At 38.9% G+C, this 23,392-nt stretch overlaps 1 protein-coding gene and 1 long non-coding RNA gene across 3 annotated transcripts; both read right to left on the bottom strand.

Moving 5' to 3' along the window:
• Nucleotides 1-724: 724 nt before the first annotated feature.
• LOC146423240 (uncharacterized) lies at nucleotides 725-10,672 on the bottom strand. Of its 2 annotated transcripts, XR_014847614.1 has the most exons (5): nucleotides 9,444-10,672; nucleotides 8,224-8,392; nucleotides 7,933-8,074; nucleotides 5,785-5,847; nucleotides 725-3,281 (listed from the first exon to the last, which is right to left on the bottom strand). It is a non-coding gene; the product is annotated as an uncharacterized LOC146423240 (long non-coding RNA). The 2 variants fall into 2 exon arrangements; XR_014847613.1 differs by lacking the exons at nucleotides 8,224-8,392; nucleotides 9,444-10,672 and having other exon boundaries at nucleotides 7,933-8,217.
• A 5,947-nt stretch (nucleotides 10,673-16,619) lies between these two features.
• GHITM (growth hormone inducible transmembrane protein) lies at nucleotides 16,620-23,386 on the bottom strand. The gene is made up of 6 exons (XM_085044996.1): nucleotides 23,302-23,386; nucleotides 21,896-22,037; nucleotides 20,739-20,847; nucleotides 19,450-19,638; nucleotides 18,690-18,861; nucleotides 16,620-17,867 (listed from the first exon to the last, which is right to left on the bottom strand). Exons 1-6 carry the CDS (start codon nucleotides 23,340-23,342, stop codon nucleotides 17,780-17,782), a joined length of 741 nt encoding a protein of 246 aa, XP_084901122.1. The 5' UTR covers nucleotides 23,343-23,386; the 3' UTR covers nucleotides 16,620-17,779.
• Nucleotides 23,387-23,392: the final 6 nt, after the last annotated feature.

Genomic DNA, 23,392 nt, shown 5'->3' with positions numbered 1-23,392 from the left:
GACCTGCTGCCACCATTTGACAATATTTTCCTAAAGCTGCTCCTGAGGCAGTAGTTAGCAATAACTTCAGACGAAACAATCAGGCAACAGGTCCTCAGACTTGATCCAATGAATACTGAAGCCACCATGAGTCTTTCATTCAGTTTTGGCAAGAGTTAGCTGTGTGTCTGCACAGGAAGTACTTATCCTTCTGCTTTTATATTTCAGATGAGTTTATTATTTGAGATTACATTGTTCATGGAGGATTGTCATTTTCCTCAGCCAATGGAATCACAAGAAGTTGCCCCTGTAGTCCACACTTTGGATAAACAGAACTTCTCCAGAGCCAAAATCCTGAATTCCTAGTGGATCGTAGGGCCCTTGCATCAGTTGTAAGCCACACAGTCTAGAGGGTTGAAAAGCCAGCATCAACAGCCCTCATTACATGTTTTGGGATAATATTTTATATAAAGAATACATATTTTTATTTCTTCTACTGCCCACGTAGAAAAACAGATATTCCAAAACTTGCCTCTACACCAAAACTAGCCTCTACACCAAAACTCCCTGTCAGCAGGGATCATTGCTCCTGTGTTCCTACCAATTCAGAGTCATAGTGCCAAATAAAAGAGACTGATTTGGTGTTAGCTGGTGGTGTTAAGCTGTAAACAAGGTGAGGAGCCACCTGGCTCACTTAATGGACAAGGTCAGACCAGGATGCAACATCTGTTCTGTCAGGCATAAAGACACTTCAGAAACACCTTTATTGCAACTTAAGGGCTGTGCAATTTTCTTGCTTGACAGCCAAATACACACAAAAACTCAAGATACAAAAACTGCATTTGTCAGCTTGGACAAGATAAATTTACTACTTTATATAAGTGTATAGATTGTGTATTTTGAGAAGCCACTGAGCAAATATGTTTCTCCTCTGGTAATGCCAGACAAATACATGTAGAAGTGAAAGGAAAACAAAAGGAAGAACAGATGCCTGTAAGTGAAACCATGATCAGATGGTGGCTCTGGTCTACCACATGGGGAAATGGCCTGATACATAAGAGTCAAACTCTGTTGGGGAATTACTTTCAGGAGGACACACAACATTCTGATACCTCTATATGAAGCAACAAAGCATTTGAGCAGCAGTCAAAATCCATGCTGAAACAATTTAGAGTCTCCTGCTTTAGTCTTCTCAGCCAATACTAGGACCTCACACAAGTAGCATCTTTAACTTGAATAGCCCCCAACCAGGGATTGAGGCCAGTCTGGGAAACTTAGTGAGTAAAAGTGCATTAAATTACGTTTCGATCTCTCCAGATATCAAGAGTATTTCTGTAATAATTGTGTTAACGGTTTCTGGGGTTTATGCTTTTGTTATCAGAGGGAACATTTTGCCTGCAGGAGGGTTGGAGAGTTTAGAGCCCACTGTTTGGAGGGTGTAAAGCAAAGAGGAAAACCATACAGCATTGTTCAGCTATAAAAGGGCTTAAACTCACGAGAGAACAGAATCTTCAAGCCTGTTAGTGGTTTTATACAGAGCTGTAAACACATGGCCAATATTTTACAGAGTAAAACTGTGCTGCAAACACATTTAATACCAAAAATGCTTTCTACATTTACTTGTCATTTATATTCTACAGATTCTTTCTGTGAGCTCCACAAGACAATAGAAACAAAACATGTTGGCCCCCTGACCATCCACAGAACAATGAAACACAGTTCCTTCGTCTAGCTCCTGATTCAGAGGTCTTGCAAGGAGGACTGGTAGCTCCTTTATACTTGATATAAAAGTGCTATGCATGGTCAGGTCTTCAAAAATAGGAAGCTGAGTGTCAGATCTACCTAATCTTAAAACCAATATGAAAACAAAGTAATAGCAAGCACAGAGAAGACCCACAAATAGGCTCAATTGCTCAGTACAATAGAAACATTCCCAGTAAGAGCAGGACCACAGGTAAGTAAACTTGACCTTTTGGAATTACATTTGTCTGTGTGTGTTACAACAGACCTCTGACTGTTCCCATTCAACTCTCCCAAATTGTGGAGGACACTGAGACCATTTCTATCATACTGACAATTATATTAAGAGAAAGAGTAGTACTATGAGTACTGAGGGAACAATCACTATTTGCAAGCTGCAATTTGCCCAGCAGCAGAAAAGGTTTTTACTCCTCCTCATGTTCACTAGAAGGAAAACTGAATTTATGAACAACCAAGTAATTCAGTTTTAAGGACTCTCCCCCAGGCAGAGAAATAGCAGCAATGCAGAGGACAGTTAGGAAAGGACAGAAGATACATGAGTGAAGTATCAGCGGGTGCTTCAGTTTCTCTGTTATTTAGCCCTTTGGTATAATTCTTAGCATTTATTTCATGCTCCAGTAAGCTTTGTTTATTGAGGTGATCACACAAGCCCGGTGTCTTGAAAGAACATCTGCCTTCTGGCTTCAGAGGAACATATGAAATCTGATTACATTTAATATCTTTTCAGTATGCTTTTTAATAACCACCTGATGACACTCTTAAGGAAGTTAAAACCAGGCCACTTTGATTTTAAAATCAGATTTAGCCCCCTCAGAAGACATATTGAAAAGCTTACTTGAATCTGGCCCATCACCACTATTTTAACAACCTGCTTATCTAGTTTTTCAGCCGCTTCTAAATGACGAGATTTTTATCATTTATTGAAATCTACTTCCAAGTGGATTGCAAGCATCAAGCACAAAGGCTGCAGGGAAAACCATCACATGCCTGGTTACAAACAAACACCTTGGTTAATATAAAATAAATCATTCAAAGAAAAGGTTAAATATGCACGTATACTGATAAGTAGAAACAATAGCACCAGCCCTTTACCACCTTTTAGGCAATCTAGAAATGCAAATCAATGCAATTCAGCCACCTCTTCATCCAGTTCTCCTCGTTCTCTTACTAGAGGAGCTAAATCCCTGTTTGGTGCAGAGGAATATTCAACTGACACAAAGTCTGGGGGCAGCCAAATGACTTTGCCTGACTCTTTCTGCCAGGTTAATACTAACAAAGGTGCCTGAGCGAAGGAATGAACAAACAGTACTGAAGCCTTTCCCCAGACAAAAAGCAATATACACTCATGTCCTATCTGTGAAAGAAGGGCCCTCAAGCAAGTGAAGAACTGTGAGTTGTGAGTGTAGGCAGATGCTTTTCACCCTCCTCTCAGTCTGCTCATTTTAGCTGTGGAAGTGGTCCAGAAGGCACTGGAGGGACTTGATGAGGACAAGGCTTGCAGTATTTCCTTATTTCCATTGCAGTCCGTTTGAAACTTGTACCTATAAAACAAACATGGAAAAGAGAGAACATGGAGAGATTTCTTTAGCTGGGAGCATGGAGAATAGCACAAAATTTTAATACCTGAACTTCAGCCATGTTTGTATGGGCAGGCTTAGATTAGAAGTGATCTGAAAATAAAAAGGAGTATGATGGCAATTTTTTTTTCTTTTCATTATGTTGCTGGAGGTCACTAACTCCCAGCAGCCTATTTTCCCTTTAGTTAGGGTACACAATCACTGAAAGTTTGCTGCTGCTGGAAGTTTCAACTGTCAGGTGAAGGTCTTCATAGACACAGGACAGCGCTTCTGTCTCTCCAGAGCTTGAATTCTGCAATTGACACATTAAACAGTATCTTCCTCTTACTATCCTCACATTCTCCCTATTTCCTGGACAGAAGTCACAGCCTGCCATTGGCTTGAAGCATTTGCTTTCTGGGACAGATATGGTTTCTGATGGAATGACAACATTCTAGAAAATCAGTAGTTTTGCTTCAAAAGAAGTAGCTGGTGTGGTTTATTAAGCCTCTCCTGAAGCCACACTGAGTTGGCCTCCAAGTGGCTTTGCAGCTTCCCCATGGCACATGCCCAGCACAAAGAACAGTGCAGACAAAGGCTGAAAAACAGTTCCTGTGCTTTGCCTGCACACTATAAAGCAAGTAATATCTCCCTAGAGAAGACAGCAGTCACCCAGCAATCTCATAGCAACAATACAAAACAAAGATAATGTGGTACAATTCCGGTCCAGAACTGCACATTAAACAGAAGAGTTCAGCTTTGGGCAGCTGCTGCATTAGGCCCAAGCTTTACAACTGCCTCTCAGTAAGAGTAGAAACCAATTCAGATCAAGCATTTTGATACAAGCAGATTGGAGGAAGTAATTTGCTGCAGAAAGGTGCACCCTCTATGGAAGCAAATAACAATCCCTGACCTAAAAAACGTTTGGCTGCAGGTAAGGACAAGAGATGATTACAGTAAGCGTATATTGGAATGCTCAGAGAACCACGACAGAGTCTAGCGGGCCAAGAAAAGATCATAAAGTATTACTGTGTTTGCAACAGAGGAAGGCATTGCAGATTCCCTTTGTAGGAAATCTTGGTGGTGAATTCATAAGTTTTAATGGAGTCCTTCCTTTGTACTCCTTTCTCCCCCTCAGCACAGTATTTTCCATTGCTCCATAAAACCAGCATCGCTGTACTTCATCCACAGGAAACAGCAGCCTGCTTTCAAAGGAACATTCTCTTTGCAAGCACTTTTATCAGAGAGTTTTCATGCCTGTTGCATGTAAAAAAAAATACCCCCTATTTTGTCAGATAGCAGAAGGTACTCAAATTGAAAAGTAACAGCTGTGCTCATCACATGAAGTCTCTGTAAGGTGGAAAGGGTACAGGTGCAGGCAGGCAGGCAGCAGCACGTGTGACCCAGCTCAGGCCAGGAGTGACAGAAGCCACCTCTGTGCCTCTGGCATTGCACTCACCAGGCCTTGTGGGTGGGCTTGCAACCTGCTGTTGCTCAAGTCCTCAGTGCTACTGCTAATTAAATGAGGAGCCCCAGATGGCTACAAACTCCTGACCCAAAATAATTCTGCATTTTGTTCTCTGCTCCTGGTACCATGATTGAGCACTGGGAGACTGGACAGGAAGGAAAGGCTCCAGTTAGAGGAAACTGTAGAGTAACACAAAGATTCCCACTTATCTAAATGCAAAAATTAATAAAGCATTTAAGATATTTTACCAGCTAGAATGATTTTGCTTGGAACTTCAAATTAGTAATTTTATGATGAAAAGATTAGAAATAGGAAATAGACTATTTTAGGTCACATACTTTATCTTTAGAGTTTAACAGTTACCAACTAGACATTTTATTGAATTTAGAAACATTAAGATTTAAGATGCTAAGATTCTAAAGAGCATACTAATCCTTTTATCCTAGACTTGTTCATGGTTTAGGTTCTTTTTCACTGGGGTCTCACTAAAACCAGGGATATTACGGACTTTTACTTGCACAGTATTTAGACACACGTATTTAGGACAAATTCAATCTCAGTTAATTCTTGTTCCTGATAGAGCTGTGGTTTCAGAAACTGGATTTTTGGGAATTTACAGAATCACACTTTGGTTGATCTCTCAAAACATGAAGATGAATGCAGCCACAGATAGATGGTGATTGAATACAGCAAGACAAAGCCAGGATATTTCACTTTTGCAATTCTATTCTTATCAATGAGGAACTACTCAATGATACTCCTCTACTTTAATCAGACTAGATCATATTTCTCTTGTTTGTTCTTTAGTGTGGGCATAAAATAGATTCTCTTCCAATCTTACTTCTTCGCAATCCAAATACTCAGTAAGTTTCCTAAGAAAACGGAACAACTTCTCAGTGGTACAATGAAAATAATATTTACCTGTATGGAAAATTCTGTGAATTTTGCAGATAGAAAAATCTCAAAGTGCTGTGATTTATTTCTAATGATTACCTAATTCATGTAATGAAACCTTTTTACCTTTATGTACTTTTTTCTTGAGTTTGGGTACTTTTGAGCAGCAGAGTCTTTTAGCCTTCTGACCTAAGGGTGAAAAATAATACATTATCAATGGAGTCAGATAACACAAATAACTGTACATATACATTAAATGTGTTAGAGTTAAAAGATATTCTGATTATTTTATTTACCACTGACATTCTTGTATGGAGAGGTCTGTAAAACAAAGGATTATCACGACTGAGTTTTAAATCTCTGCACAGCTTTGTCTCTAGTGTAGAACAGGAAGAGCTTTTTTCCATCATTACTCATAAATACATCAGATATATTGTGAAGATTTTTTTGTCCTTTAAAATATCACATTGGCAGGCAATACAATTATAGTTACACCACTTAATGAAAATATTTTAAAAACTCTCAAGAGGAAAAAAGAGCATCTCTGTGTTCACATGCACAGGAGTGTAGAATAAATTACTTTGGATGGGCAAAGTCACTTAATTATTCCCTCCCTACCAAAACTAAGTAAGTGAGCTGTTGATTGCAGTTGACATAGTATGTGCTGGACACAATAAAGGGAAAAGAAAGGTTTACTCCAGAGCTGAAGTGTAGTACAGAGGACAGAGGTAGATGATTTGTCATCAACAAAATCTAACATATGGTCAACGTTTCTGGAAATCACTGAGGCACAGTTTATAACCAAAGTTGGTGATAGAGGCGGAGCTGTCTTGTCACCCTAATTTATCTCTGATGTAACAGGTCTAACATGCAAAGTACATTTATCTTGCACCTAGACACTTACTTTCACTTCAGTGCTTACAGATAAGGAACAGTGTCCTTTGCACATTTCCTTCCCACCTTCTGACTCACTGAAGTACCATGCTCATCAACAAAAAGGGAACACTATTACGGGACCTTGCAGGTATTCATTTGTGTTTTATTGATATTGCCGTCACCTGTCCTTCCTGGACAGGCTTCTGTTATGCTCCTGAAGACGCATCTAGAAATTCTCCAACTCCCTTTGCACTGTTCCTCAAGGGTCATGGGAAAAGCTGAATAAAAAAGAAGTAGAAAAGGCAAAGGGAGCAGAAGGACTTCAGGTACCCCTGCTCTGTCAAGTAGCTCTACCATTCAGAACAGAATCCAGTAAATAAGAGAAGTGGGCAGCTGACTTAACCAATTGGAAAGACAGCTTCCGCATGTTTCTCCACTCTCATATTTACACATAAGGTGATTCTTTCAAGGTTTCTAGAAAATAGCAAGCGTGGCAAGTCTGCCATTCCTGACCTTTGAACATTTAGCTTATTTGTTTTTCCTTATCTCACATTTATTCTCTACATCTTATATAACATACATGCTGAGAAAAATAATGGTAAATCTGGTAAATGGTAAAAATGTTGGGATTTACAACATCAAACCTGAAATCTGATAACTCTAGATTGCACCTTTCAATTTAAAAACTGTACTGAACTGTCCTCCTGCAAATGCAAAATGACATCTGCAGAGATGTGACTATGGACAGATGGAAAATCTTCAGCTTCTAAGATTTTAACTGCTCTGTGAATTTGGAATACTTCAAAATGGTAACTAAGTGCCTCAAAGCAATATAATTGAAGCGTGGAATATCAGTGGTAAAAACACCCCATCAACCAACAAAAAAAAAAAGAAAAAAAAAGCATAGACTGATTGAAGGTCAGAAGAGTTACTCTCACCTGTTTCACTGTTCTATAAAGGACTTCTCATATACTCTGTTGACCTGACTGATTTGTGTTCCTTTGTTTCATAAGGGCAGAAACTTTCTCCATTAACACATTTCCCACTATTAAGTAAATTGTATTTTTCTTACATTGGTAAGTGGTTATCTACTGGGAAAACATAGCAGGAAGTATTTTCAGAAGAGCAGGTTTCAGAACAGACATTAAAATAAAAGTTAATCATGCTGTACTACAGGCTACAGGCTATAAGAAAGGAAACACTACTGTACAAACCAAAGCACTGATATGGCACCACATTCTGCAGTCTAAGACCTTTTCTAAGTTCAAGCCTTCTTTTCAGTTGTCAAGCTCTGTTTGTCTCCTTTAATTAAAACCAACACAGTAAATATGCATTTTATATCAAAAAAGGAAAGAACTGGAAAAGAGAAGCTGTGTTAAAAGACTATATATACTGTACCTTCTGCAGCAAAGACATTGAGGCACAAGAGGCAGACAAACAAAAAGCCACAAAGTGCCAGGAGCTTCATCCTTCCAACTAGTCACAAGATGTTTCCAAGGAGGCTGAAGGAGTGTCCTGGTCTCCTCCAGCACAACCTCACCTTTTTATAAGACAGAGCCAAAGGAATGTTACGCTCAGAATGGGTGGAGATTCGGCCTTTGTATTGCACTTCAACAGCTGTAAAGAAACAGCACTTCCTATTTCGAGAAGCAATTTACTCAGGATCAGGCAGCATAGCGAGTGTCCTACCAGTTACAAAGGAGCAGCTGGCTTGGAGTATTAAAGTACACAGGGATGCTCCAGTGCAGAGTCCTTGTCCCATGCTTGACAGCAGCCTCTACAGGGGACCTCGTGTACTCCTCTGCATGCTTGGAAAGGCAGAGAGCACAGCTGAACTGAATGTGGACAGTGATGGGGCCTGAAAAGGCAAACCAAACCCAGGGTGTTTTAATCAAAGCAATTGCCAGTGTGTTGTTATCATAATTAACAAGACAACTGGTTAAGCAGCAGATTTCTGAGTTTATTATTAACTTCTCTGTATCTGTTATATCTGAATAACTAAGTTATGGAGATTCCAGCTAACTGTTAAGATTAAGAAGTAATCAAATTCAACATAGTATCAAGGTTCACAGAGTGTACTTTAAAAAAAAAAAGTCCTTCAAGGAGGGATCAACTGCAGAGCTGAGTCTCCTAAAAAAGGCAAAAAGTTCAGGTTTGACAGCATACAAGTCTCACAGCTTAATCTGATAAGATTTGGGTCTCTAACAACAGAATATGTTACGAGCTGTGTAGCCTTAAAAGGTGGGAGCAGTATCTGCTAGCCACCCAGACTTGGTATTTCAGCAGGATGGAAGGGTACACAGGCACTCTGGTGAACATATATTGCCCCCAGCCCCAGTTTTAAAGGTTTCCTATCTCAGGTTTGGGATTTGGCTTGTTTCTTGCACTGCATCAGCAGCCTTCCAAATTGGGCCACCCCTTTATCTACCAAATTTAGCCCCAAAAGCTTATTTCTGCAGTCCAGTCCAGCAATATCCATACATGGTGAAGACTGCTAATGCCTGACAGCCTTTTTTGTTAGCCAAGGCTGGCATTAGCAAGGTTCAAGAATCAAATCACTAACAGAACTTGCTACAGATAGTATTATCTTCAGAGTGCTTTATGAAAGCTCTGCCTCACCACTGGCACACCTCAGTTGTTCAGTCTGTAGTAAGGCTCTTAGTTCACATCCCTGCTGAGCATCTCAGAATGGACTTTTACAGTTCAGTTGATGCAGAGAAAAATGAATGACAACAGAGAGGCCATGTTGGTTTTATGATCTGAGGCTTCTTTTGAATATTGAAACATATGGATGTGAGCCCTCATCTTGTACTTTTAAAGACAACAATTTTGCTGGTTAAAACTGAATCAAATCACATAAATCCCAACATAAACTGAGCATGAAAAATGGAGCTGGCCAGCCTACTCACACAGGTTTGAAGTAGATCTGAAATGCCAGTAAGGCACATGGAAGGGTTGGTAGGAGAATCATTCCTTTTGCAACATTCAACCAAGCTGTCTGAGTGGTAGCACTGAAGCAAGTATCTCACCTGGTGACAACAGTATTTTATCTCCATTACACTTCCTGAGAAAGCTCTAGGCAAGCTCATGCAGTGGGGGGAGTGAGTGAATGGCTGCATGGGGCTTTAGTGGCCAGCTGGGGTTAAACCACAACAGCCCCCAAATAATTTTTCATGTCTTTTTAGCCTTAACTAGAAGTATCATATTCTCTTCCTGTGTGACTGATAAGAAATAAAAAATGAATACATTAGAGAAAAGTAACCAGGTAAGATGGGAGACGATTTGCATAACAGAACCCCATCACATGATGGCTACTGACATTTCCAACTATGCTCATTTAAACAAAAAAGTGCTGGAATGTTAGATGTACCACAGGTGCTGCCAACACCCACCTCAAAACCTCCCATGCTTCTTCTGAAGTATTTACAACATAATACTGGCAACAAAAGTATTTACAACAACTTATTTTTCTAAATATACACAACTGCACTGTAACTTTACCAATTACCCCAAGCAAGAAAACAGCATGTGCTGCGTGAATGCCCCACTTGTTTTCTGTGTGGAAGAGGCAGGCTGCTACTTGGTCTCACCTGTAACAATCCAAACCTTCCAGCTACTATGATGGGAAATGAGCAAACCTGTACAGTCATCACTGCACACCCAAAAGCCCCTGAGAGGGATTTTGATAGGAACAAGAAGAGATGCCCATTTTTTCGAGGACAGCATTGTTTGAGAGTTTGTGCTGGCTTACTGTGAAGCTGATCTTTGAATGCAAACAGAAAACCTGAAAACTTTTTAGAACTAAAATACTGTATGGATTTATCAACAGAACTTATTGGGGTGATGATATTGTAAGCAATTTATTTGTTTATTTTCACCAGTTGAGAGGTCTAGTTGCAAACCTTGAGAGATTATTTTGAGTAGGTATTGGGGTTCATGCAGTATGTCTTGCCTAGCAGTTTTGAGAGCAAACACAGCTGAGGAAGTCTTTTCTCCTAAACTGAACACTTTCAGAAGAAATTTAGGTGCTTTATATCTTAAATTTCAGACTGTAGAAGCTGATCAATACTGTGGTTAGACTCTCTAATTCTTAATGCTCTGTTTTGTGCTTTTATAAATGCTAATGTTACCGGAAATATTAAGCAAACTGAAAATGGAGCACTAGAAGCAATAACCTAGCATAATCTTTAGACTTGTCCTGATATAAAAGTCTTTACCAAATAAGGTTTCAGAATATACCACATAGTAAGACAGAACTGTGTCAAGGGAGTGGCTGGAGACAGGAGATGGAATAAAACCAGAGATTACTAAACAGCCTGCTAACCTGTGCCCTAAGAGTCTGTCAGCTAGAAGTCTGAGGTGTCTGTATGACAGTCTTCTTTAGCAGCAGCTGCTGTAGATCTTTCTAGTTGAAAAAAGGCTGGGTAGGAAATTGAGTGCAGAGGTATTTCTGCATCATCCAGAGAACTATGGGATGCATCCTGAGATTTACATTATGTTCGCATTAATACATGGTGTTCAAAAGCCACAAAGGATGTCTCTCACACTCCTAAAGAAAGTAGTTGGATTTCTGAATATTAAATTAAGGCATGGTCCAGAGTCTCCTTTTGTACTTGCCAAAAAGAAACTAGATGAACTCCTTAATTTGCAATCTTCATGGAGTCATTATTTCTGGAGGTGCTAATATAAGATTCATTAATATTTTTAAAGGTCACGTCATTCTAAGAAGAATCTGCATTTTGTATATGAAAATTTCTCCAAACCAGGTTGAAGCAGCTGTTTGCGACATAAGGAGTGTAACATGGTTGGAACAAATGGTCTTGTTAAATTTAGAGCTAAATGAAACTAACTTTTGAGCTATGAGAAGGGAGGAAACAGTAAGAACTTTCAGGATACAAAGTTAATTTAATTCGATGTAGACAAGTTTTGACAAAGCAATGTAGTTATCTGGGAGCATGTGCCAGCCTGTTTTTAAAGGGAATGTAGTGTAGAAACTGAAGGTGGTAGTTGTAGCCACTGTATGAGATGCAGTAATGATAACATCTGGGATATAGTAACTAACAAAGATCAGAATGAAGAACAAGACTGAGCTTATAGTTTCTCCTAGCAGTTTATGGTGACTGATTAATCATTGATAATCCTGAAGCAGGGTTTAAAAAAAAATCTTTGACACAGCTTTTTCAACAAGTGTCCTGCCACTCCTCAGACTGTGCCTGCAAGTAAAACCTTTGCAGAGGTGCCAGCTGGTATGTCTGTGAGTCTCATGTGTGCTGTTCAGGGTGTCTAAGTTCTGTGTGTTCATTCTCTTTACAAGTCACTGTCCTAGATGTATTAAAGTGGAACTTGCAGCTCTTTTTATTTTGCTTGGTTTTAAGTTTCCTCCTGCTGGCAGTGTGGTAAAGGTGGAAAAACAATGCTTCCCCTTTACCCCTGTTTACTTAATGTGTTCTCTCTCCAGTTTTTCAAAGTCTCAGATGTGATGAGGTTTAGCTGGTTGCCATAGGCTCCTAAACAGCATAATGAAATGAGGGAAGGGTTCAGGCCAAAAACATTTTCATGGGGTGCAGTGTTCAGTGTGCTACGCATGACAGAAACATTTCTTTCTTGTGCTAGCCCAGTCTTCTAGTTCAGGCACGATGTGATTTAAGAGATTGTTTCTGACAGGTATTCTGCCAGAGCTCACACCTCCATGATGGGGTGATGAGAGCAGCTGTGTAACCTTCCCATTATGGAGTGTAACCTTCTCATAATGGAGGCAAATCTGTTCCAATACGTATTACTTCCCCCACAGTAGAGGAAAAACTAGGCATCTAAGCAGGGAAGGTTATCCCTCTTGCCACTTACCATGGCTCTAAAAGATTTGTCTTTGTTTCACTCAGCACTTTTTCTTTGCTTTCTCTTTCAGAAAGATGACAGAATATGAAGTCTATGTGGTCTTCTGTACAAACTAGCTAGTTTGGTTGCCCAGTGTTGAGTTCCACAAAACTCAGTAAGAGGAAGTGGTATAATGACAGATGTCTGGGCAGGCATCTCACTCTTTATTTTTCCTGAATAGATAAGGTGTTTACTTCAGCTGGCAGTCCTCCAAAACAGAAAATACCATGCAGATGTCAGCCTCTAGGGTTTTGGAAAGATTCTGAGATTGTTCTGCATATTCATCTCTTAAAAAAAAGCATTGATAAGCCGTGTCTCTGCTATCTGACAGGAGGTGGTTGCAGAAGTAACAGATTATTTTGTCCTGATGCTGGTACTTGGCCACTGTCACCTCCTTCTGCTTATTGTGTACGTTGTTAATATCCTGATCATTTAATACAGGCAAAATAAGTTGGTAATAAAGTCCAGAACTTGAACTAAGGAATTTAGAAGCTAAAGCTCTTTCCATTTGTATAATGAATTATATAATGAATTTCAACCTTCTTCCTGCCACCTCCTAGAGAGACAATTGAGGAGAACATTCCATTGTTAGTTTAGTGCCAACTTGCTAAAATCCCATGATCCAGTTCACTGGGCACCATTTCAACGCACTGAACACATTCTGTCCTCCAAAGCATTTAGGGTCATCTCAGTTGTATTTAATGTGCTTAGGAAGGAGTAGAACAAAAAAAGACTTCATCAGCAATGGCTTTACTTTTAGATAGAAGTTTGATGGGACAGGAGAACTTGTCCGAAGCTTTTAACAGCCCAGGTTTTGTCTGAATCCGTCTGTGTATGAAACAAACATAGAAGAGTGAAATTTTTGTATTTCAGCTTAGCTAGTAGCTCTCCTCATCTCCTTGGGACTCAAATATAATTTGTAAACAGATGTGGAATTTTGTTTTCTTACCTTGTCTTGGGTGGGAGGAGGAATCTGATCAGTGACTCTTGCTCCTACAAGTTCTTCTGAAGTCCTGAAGGAATGTAGTTCTATAAAACATGCAGTTGGTGTTTGGTTTTGCAGGTGGTTGTTTGTTTTTTTAAGCATTTTCGTTAGAACAGACAGTGATGGATGAGGATGTACTGCACTGCTTAGGAAGAAAAAAAGTGATCTTCATCTCTGAACAGACCATCACTACAGTCAGGAATAAATAGGGAATTGATAGGGTCAGTAGCTGTGTAGCATCTTGTGTCCAGTCTAGGTAGGATGATACAGTGATTTTAGACTTTCATGCAGTAAAGAAGACTTGTAACTCAAAGGCCATTACCTGGATACAAGTACATTATCATATCTCTATTATCTCAACATGGCAGTGGTGCTGAGTTACCATCTGGGAAGAAGTCTGGTACTTCCATAGACATCCAGACTCTGACACATTTTATAAAGTTAGCATTTTTCATGAAGTTATATTTAATCTTGGATTTTTCAGTAAAAATTTTAATTAACCTTTTTCTGATAGGGGTCAGAAGTTTTTTTTTTCTTCCCTGTCCCACTTAAATTTTTTGTTGACCAACTTTCCAAGAACATGATTTCATGCTTTCTCTTTAAAACGAACTGTGATAATTAAAAAAAGCAGTTTCAGTAGTTCTTTTTGCTGTTCTTTACTAGCAAGAATACAAAATGTAATTATGTAATACATAATGTATTACAAGGTTGCTCATCCATACAAGGAAAAACAAACACCACTATATTTCAATAAAGGCTTAACTCCTGTGTACAAGCTCATAAAAGTAATGCCTTACAGCAGTACTAAAGATTTGTTCAGAAGCTTAATGATGTCTACAGGAACACACCAAATGGTGTCAAAACTGAGTGAAGGAATTAGCAAAGATTATATTTTCTGGACCTATTCCTATTCATCACTGGCAAAGGAGAGGTGGTTAGATCTAAAAGCCATCACTCTCAGACACATCGGGTTTGTGTTTTGATAGTGTCAGTTCTGTGTTGTACTTGGTAAAGCAAGGTGGGTGATGCTGGGCTAGTGCCCAATGTCACAGCTTGTGCCACGAGGTCCTGTGCCTGGGCAGCAGCTGTCCCTCCAGTGCCAGGTGACAGGTCTGAACAGCCACCCTCACGCTGGCTGCCACAGACTGATGGATTGTTTCCTGTGTTGCAAGAGCCTGTTTCACTTTCCCCATCTTGTTTCTTACGATGACTAAAGGTCATCAAGATGGCTGAATATTGAAATAAAAATCCAATTCTTACTAACATTCTATGTTGAGGGGGTTATTTAAATGCACTCCTTTTTTTAATTTCCAGATGGTCCATTTCAAAATTTGAAGTGAACTTATGGTAACCATTTCTAAATTCCAAGTTTGCTATAAGCTGAAATTCAAAGAAAATTATGCCACATTACTGAATTATTTTCAAATATTAAAGAGTTAAAAAAAAAATAAAAAGTTCTGCTCTTTAACAACAGCAGGAATAGAGAGGAATAATCCTTGTCTTGGGAAGAATTCAATTTGCATAGAGAGACCAGGCATGCCCATGTTAGTGTGTTATAGGTAAACTATTATATAGGTTTTATGAACATCAGTGCATATTACCTGACAGCTTTCAGCAGCTTTAGAGGTAGGGCAGCTGGATGAAAATTACCAAGCTAATTACATTAAGTATTTTCATGAGGTGAGATCTAAATGTAATGTTGCATTCTGCTACGCAAACTTAAAATGTGTCAGTCAGATCTGACCTTCTTAATTATACTAGCTGACTGTGAAGAACACTTCCTTAGGACAATAATCAGTTTATATTCTTGATAAAACTGAAGTAAATGATTAAACATTATGTAGCTGCTTATTTAGATCATGATTTAAAATGAGAATTACTTGATACATCATGAAAATCCTTAGGAACCAGCTATTATCAGTACTAAGGATCAGAATTTAATTAAACTGTGGACTAAACATGATGTTTATGTCTTTAATTTTCTTTGGAACACATAATAAGGAATTACTGTAAAAGGTGGGGAATTTTTTACCAAATTCTATTTACATATTGATGAGTCATGCCTGGACCTGCAAAGAATTCTGCAGAGGTTTATAGTCATAAGCAGGTGTGCCAGGTGCCATTTGACACGCATATAACTGACAACAGAGAAGCACTGACTGTAGTGCTGGCTTTAGATTTTCATCCCCATCAAAACAGAGCTGTCTTAATTAATACAAATCTTAATTTTTGACTTAAGACTTCAAATGTAAAGGAAAAACTCCATTTGTTTTTCCTTTTTTGGAGACCAACACCAAGCATCAAGGATGAACACTCAGAAAATACTGCTAGTGCTCTAATCTCATCCACAGAAACCAAGTCACACCCTTCCACAAGACTGAGCACAAGGGGTGCTTGTGTTTCTTCAGGTGTTATTTCTCAAGAGGTTATTAGATTTCCTTTGGTCTCACTTTCCACGCTAACACTTCCTGTAGGCAGTGTGTTGGTTTCTACACCTCATTATTCCAAAGAGCCTGCAATCCCTCCCTTGGTTCACAGTCAACCTCTAAAACTTCATCCTTGAAATCTAGACAAAAGGTCTTTTGCCTGAATTTTCTTTTGTAACAGGCACAAACATTAGAATTTTAAGACAGCTACCTGTAGATTTCAGAAATTGAGGACAAGCACACTGCTGTATTCAGCTGCAGTAAAAGTTATGTAGAAATTAAGGGTATCAAATTGCTTAAAAAGATAAAACCCTCTGAAACAGGCTACTTACAACTGACATAATCCACAGAGTTCTTCCTTCTAAGAACTACAGATATTCCTCCAGCTGTAATAGTGCCAGGAACTAGACTGTGCCTTATAATCTCTGGGCATAAAAGAGCTGCACCAAGGTTCTTCACAATCCATTCTTTCTTCCCTCTGTTTGAAGAGTCAAGAAATACTACAGTGTGTGACAGACATAAAAGAAGCATTGGTTCCAATCAGTGACCAACAGGTTTCACCAACAGAACCACTTGAATCATGTGCAACCAATACCTTCCAACTGGGAAACACTCCCAAAAGGGTGCTAGCCAGTGAAAGTGAGAATCAACTTTGCAGATTCTTTAGAGGAATACGTACTTTCTTACAAAGGAAATTGTAACCATAACAAAAAAAAAAATTTAAAGTATTCTTCACCAAGTTTTTAGTGAAGGGGTACTAAAATATCTCTGTTAACACAGGGAAAGTAAGAGTAGTCAACTTGTGAGGCTAGACTTTTATTGTTCATAGGTCAATACATAAACATAGCATATTTACCAGAAACTGAAAATCTGAGCTGTTGACATTAGGTCAAAATTTTCTTGGCCCAAGAACTCACCTTTTATTCCAACGTAAGCAATAGAGTTTGTAAGGTATAAATTTCTTACTCTTAAATCAATTTCACTGTTAGGGAACATCTCTTTTAGACCGTGTTTAACATACCAATTTGGATAAGAGTTGAACAGACTAAAGCACACAACAATACAGCAAATTTATGATCCTGGAGTTTACATGGCATCCTCAATTCCCAGTTTCTGTGCCAATTGTACAAGCTTCCGAGAGATGAGCACTAGCAGCTCTTCTGAAGGACAGGCCTTTATCTGCAGTACAGAAATTCAGCCTCCAGAAGACACAGCTATATTGCCATCCAACAATTTTATACATCTAGTATCAAAATAACCTAGCTATTATAGCCAGTCAACATTAGAGCAAGGGATTCTCACGTGTACTCCAGAAAGAGACTAAAGTTCATATAGGACAAGTGCTGCATAGTTTCCACATCTTGTCTCCTTTACACTTTTTGGTCACCTAAGCCATCAAATCCAATGCATTTCTGATGACTGCTTACACCTTTCTGAAATTTATGCCCAGTCATTTCAAAATCATTACTGCATTTAGTGCCATATCCAATTTATTCAGTTCTTCTGAAGATGTCACTGAAATAAAATTCATGAAACTTAACTGAAAATTGATGCATCTAAGCAGCATTTCATGAAGTAGCTTGTGCTCCTATCTGCCTATGGGATACCAGGTCAAAAATTACTTCCTTTACTATGCAACAACAGTAAAAATAAAAAAAAAATAAAGAAAGTAAGAGTTGAACTGCCATCAAATCCATTGAAAAGCAGATAGGACTATTTTACTCATATATTAAAAATAATTTACTTTCCCAAAATAATGTACAATTAGAAGCAGTTCAGACTATTTTAAACACAGAGCTGGAAAGTGTTTGAAGAAAAACTAAGACTGAATCACATTGCACTGAACCAATATGCTGAAATGCTTTAAAATTCTCACTTGGAGCATTACTGCTTTAACCATGAATGTTTATTTAGCATGTGCACTAGGCAGGCTGTCAGACAGTTGCAAAGATGAGTCTCTTCACTTTTTCCTGCCACCTCCACCACTTGCAAGCATGGTGGCCACCCGAATGAAGATGTTCAGTGTATCAGTGTAGATACCCAGGCAACTAGGAAACAAGAAATCACAGTTAGTATCATTGAACACAGTATTGTTTGCTGTCTCACACCATTATACTTCACTTTAAGAGTGTGCATGAACTATCTGTAACAAAACCCAGCTATGACTGTCCTCAGTGCTTTGTATGTCAAAGAACACTTGTATTTTGTTTTACCACCAAGAACTATTACCAGCAAGAACTATTTACAGAAGTCCTAACAGACAGTAACAGGAGCCTCTGCTTTTATATTGTATTTTGATCTGTTTATCTCAAAGAATTTTGAAGGTCAGTATTACTCTACTATAATTAGAATAAAACAGAACCAAGGAGGTAAGAATTCACCTAAGATCAGACTGACATTTGCAAGCAGGTTACTTCTTAGGCAGACTTGGTTTTCACTGAGTCAATCCTTCCTTTCTTATCACACCATTACAGCTTTTTTATTTAGTGACAAAGACTAATAAATATTAAATTACTATGGAAAGATTAACATTTTTTGTCTCAGCTGATACCAGCAGTTATTTCCAGAAAGCAGCTATGAATTCTGCCAGCAATGCTTTAGAAAACAAAAATACTTTTTAGAATGTACTGCTGGAGGCATGTGACACCTCACATTCGATTCTGTTTCTCACAACTCTCACAATGGTTTCAGTTTTGACTTCAGTAGCTATTTTCTCATTGCTGTATTCAAACCCCGTGATTCTTCACATTTAACAGCAATACACTTTTGAACAATAAACAAAAGGCTATTTTTAAAGCATACTTCAACCTCACTTGAGGCAAATTCTTTCACAGACACAGAGCTCAGCCGTGGTACCACAGCACACTTACGCGTTGATGGGATCGTATTTTGCCACTCCGTAGAAGGGCAGAGTCTCTGCCCGTTTGACCACCAGCTGTGTGTCATAGAGCAGGAACATGCCAAAGAGCACCAGGCCACCATAGACTGCCACCGAATACAAGCCGGCACCAAAAGCAGAGGTGGGAGGCAAGAACATGGATCCTGGAGAGGAACACAAAACAGTGCTAATTAAAGCTGTGTGTATCTGCTGCTCTGAGTTAGGTCAAACCTCAGTCATTGGAGCACACACTTTTCAGTACATGTTCAATTCTCAGTTTGTGGTGTGTTTTTGATACCAAGAGCTTTAACATGCCCACTGAAGATGTTGTATACATAACCTGATCCAGTAATTTTGAATACCCTAAGGAACAGTGTCTTTTTCTTCAGGGTAAAGGTACTTCTCTCCCTGTGCCTACAACAATGCCTCAAAACACACGAAGGAAAACAAGTGCATCAAGAGCTAAGATTGTATTTACTGCCTTCCTTACTCACTGACAGTAACTAAAAGGCAGTAACTAAAGGGCAGCACTATTGGTCGTTTTGTCAGACTAAAATCTGCCACAACCGTAACTTCACATTTCTTTTCAACAACAAATATGACAGACTATTCTCAGCTGAGCTGGAGTTTCAAGGGCTGTATTTAAGGCAAATATTAACTGTGCAGGCCAGCCTGCAACTAACTGTGAACTACACCATAGAAGCATAAATTTATAACCTACTGTATATGACAGTATTGAAACAGTATCTTACCGATTGAAGAAGCAATAACAAAGCCTAAGCCTATCCCAAGCGGTCCTCCCATGCTCAGAAATTTTTCACTCGGAGCACACATGGCCACAGTTGAGAGCCCCCCAACGATTCCAGCAGTGTACCAGGCAGCCCTGATCAGCAGAGGACCACCAAGGAAGGCCAGAGGAGCCACCACTGCACCCATGACACCTAGGCAAAGGAAAACAGAACACATCAAAGACTTGGCACACCACGTGTCAAACCCACTTGATTTTTCATCTCCAGTCAGATGACAAGGCTCAAACTAATCCACACACGACAAAACACCAATGCACTTGATTGTGCTCTTATCTAGAAGGAAGCACAATAAACTAGCAACCTTTAATTCCACAATAAACTTTTATCTACCACTAGAGTACTTCAGGGAGCTGATCTTGGGAAAAAAAAAACTAATGAAAGCCAACATACTGATTGGTTCAAAACAGATCTGGTAAGAAGAGATACTTAGCATAGAATAATCAATTACATAATAGCATTAGGAGCAAGCAACACGGAAAAGCAAAATAGATTTCTGATATAACAGTTAGGCAAGTAAGTCACATTTTGTGCTAGAGTCTTTTAGGAAATGTCTATCTAGTCCATTAATATCATATTAGGTTGTTTCACTTAATAACAATCACTACAATAAACAGAACTTCTTCTTGGCAGACATACTAGCTCTGGAAAGGTAAATATGATTCTAGTGCTCAACATCCACGTGTCTTTTCAGAATGATAAAACAGCTCTGGCAAAACAGTTTTGAAAAATAATAGCCATTGTTACTTGAAGTAGGTATCATGAGTGAGAAATTGATCTGTACTCACAGCTTAAACACCTCAGGACACACATCTCAGAAGTAAACTAGTACTAAAATCTCTTTTTTTCTAGTCAGATTTTCAAATACTTCCTATCCTGTACAGCTGAAGAATGGGTAATGTAGGCAAGAGCACTTACAGAAGCTGTAGCGTCAGAAAGCAGACACAAAACCAAAGCGGCTATAAAACCATCTAGTTCTATCCAATGTGGAGTGTACATTTCTCTACCTTGACTTGAGCATGACTTTCAGAAGATTATGAAAAACACTAGAGTTCTGTTAAGGACACTTAAGACATCTTTCCCTGACATTCAGGAGTTCTTGTTGATCTCTGAAAAATCTCAACTCACCTACAGTAATATATAAGAATTTACTTTAAAGCCAAAGTTTCATTAAAGTAAGAATCTGATCACACTAAAGCACAGACATCTCTACAATAAACACTAAAATCACATACCTGAATGTAACATCCATGCTGCATGTTTAGCTACTGGATTATTATCATAGGGTATGGACCTGACCAACATTCCAGCACCAATCATAGCTGCAAAAGTTGCACCAATTGCCTGAAAAAACAGCATTACAGAGCTCAAGTTAGCATATGGACATATGGTCTCTGTTCTAATCTCCTAGTCTAAAAATCAACACTAATTTTGACAACAGCAACCTAATTCACAATTGGAGTATTCATCAATCTTACTCCTGTAAGGATGCAGTCAAATCTTTACATATCTTAGCTTGCAATAATTTTCATTTTATTTTTACTCCGTTTTCTAGAAATCCAAATTTAACTGTCAAGTTGGCAACAATCTCATGGCTGTGTAAACTAAGAGAAGGAAAACCCATGGTTCTGGCCCCCACTCTCATTAAAATAACTGAAATATGTTAGCCTTCCTTCTTTTCTTGTACCTTTATCCACCGAAAGCCAACACACAGTTTACAAGCTTTTACTACCAATGATTTTTTAACCTCACTGCCTCTTCTTACTGATGATTCTAAGCAGAATCATTTAGCACCTACCAAACTGGTCAGAAGCATACAACTTTTATCACCAATGATGCTTTATTAAATTAACCTCTTTAAGTTATGTAGGCGTTGGCATTTAACTGTTATTGTTTCACTCCACTTAACACACTGAATACGTACTAACCCTAACAGTTTTGTTTCACCCTTGGCAAACAGGAGACAGCTTTCAAAGAGCTACACAGGAGAGCACAGGGAGGAGTAAGAACGCATAGGGATCTCAGTTTCTGTTTACAGACAGCAATAGAAACTGTGCCATCAGCTTTAGGTAGCTACTTCTAAGAGGTTCTTACTTGTATATATATAACTGGTAAGGATAGCATAGTGTTTATTGCTCATGTAGTTTGTCTTCAACAAACCATCAAAGCAGTATAAAAAAACCATATTAGAATGTGATTACAATCACCAAATCTTATATCACAAAGTATCATTAGGATACCTGAGTATCTTTATGGATAAGGACACTAATGCAGGTTATGTTTCGCCTTACTTTCCACCAAGTAGTTTACACTTCTTGATTTTTTCTATATCGACCATTATATTTGGGGGGCATTTCTCAGTAAATACTTTGATTTTTATAACAAAGCTTACCAGCCAGGAGCCCTTTGTCATAAGGTTCATGAGTGCTGGAGATCTGCTCACTGCTGCAGCAGACAGAGCTGTCATGCCAATGCTGCCCGCAAAGTACATGTATGTAGACTGAATTCTGTCCTTCACATACTGTGGCCAAATACTGAAAAACAAGCAGTCATACACAGCTGTGCAGTTACCAGGTTCAGAACAGAGAGCAGCTAAAAACACAATCAAGCTGTTAAATGCATTCATAACTATGGATGTCAGGCAGGTTTCATAATAGTGATGTGGTCTAGCAACTTCTGCCATAAGTTCACTTTACAATGGGGACTGAACTTGTCCATCTTGCTGGTTTAATCTAATGTTAACTCAGCAGCAACACTGAAAATTACAAATAATGCTAACTATAATTCAATTCTAACAAGGAAGTATGCAAGGAAAACAACATAATTAATTGCTTTTAACTTCAGAAAAAAAAGAGAATGGTGTGTATATATAAAAAAACTGGTTTCAGGAAAAAGGTCTGCAGAATCTGTATTGAGCACTAAGTAGCCTGCTGAGCAGCTCACAAATTGCTGAGTCACAGTGCACATGATTATCTGACACCACAGGACACAAATGTCATTTGAGAGCTCCAACAACAGCAACAGACCCAGACATAAAGGAGTTTCTGCAGTATCTTTTGCTCACACTACAGACAAAAAACTTTCACTGCTAACACTAGATTTAAACATAGCACACACATTTTTTCCCATTTAACTGTTTTACCCATTACTTCAAGGCTCGAGGAGAAAAAAATTCGGCATAGTTCTATCTACGACAAGCTTCTCATAGATGCAACCAGCACACATTCAGTATGAATGCAGATGGCCACTTCCAGATACAAAGTAAACCAAAATGTCTCTAAGACACATTTTTCCCAAGCTTATGCTAATTACTACCCACCTTTTAAGTCTAACTATACAGTTTTGCCATCAGCCAGGGCTTTTTTAACCAAAAAGCAATTCACCAAAGTTTTAAGAAGAAAACGTATGATCAAAACTTTTACCAAGATACTGTGTTTAATGGAGGCTTTTTCCAACAGCTGTATTAAAGTTTAATGAACAGTCTCATAGGGACACCAGGAAAACTGGTCTTAGCAATGCTTTTCAAAAGACCACACTTCCTAAGTTATTTGGGGCACACCTTGTACGACAAGTTTATACTCTTTACACTAGATTCAGCAAAACAAACTCACTTAGGTTACTATCCACTTAAGGCTGAATAATCCAAATTTTGCTTTAAAAACCTGCAGAGACATAGGTGGGGGTTTTCAGAGCTTAGGAAAGCATAGGATGAGTGTACACTGGGTGATAGCAGCTAAAGAAGAGACAGACACAGAGGAAGAGATTTGCTTCATCAACAAAGTAAGCCCTCTTACTTACGCAGCCCTTTCAATAGCTCCAATCTCACTGGACATGCCCATTCCATAGTAGCAGAGAGCTCCCAGGCCAACAGCAGCCCCTCCCGCAACAA

Source organism: Lichenostomus cassidix, unplaced genomic scaffold, assembly GCF_008360975.1.
Source record: "Lichenostomus cassidix isolate B80296 unplaced genomic scaffold, HeHo_3.0 HiC_scaffold_613, whole genome shotgun sequence".
Classification (NCBI taxonomy): Eukaryota; Metazoa; Chordata; class Aves; order Passeriformes; family Meliphagidae; genus Lichenostomus; species Lichenostomus cassidix.
Note: the sequence above shows the minus strand (reverse complement) of the source record. Positions and strands in the feature narration are given on the sequence as shown.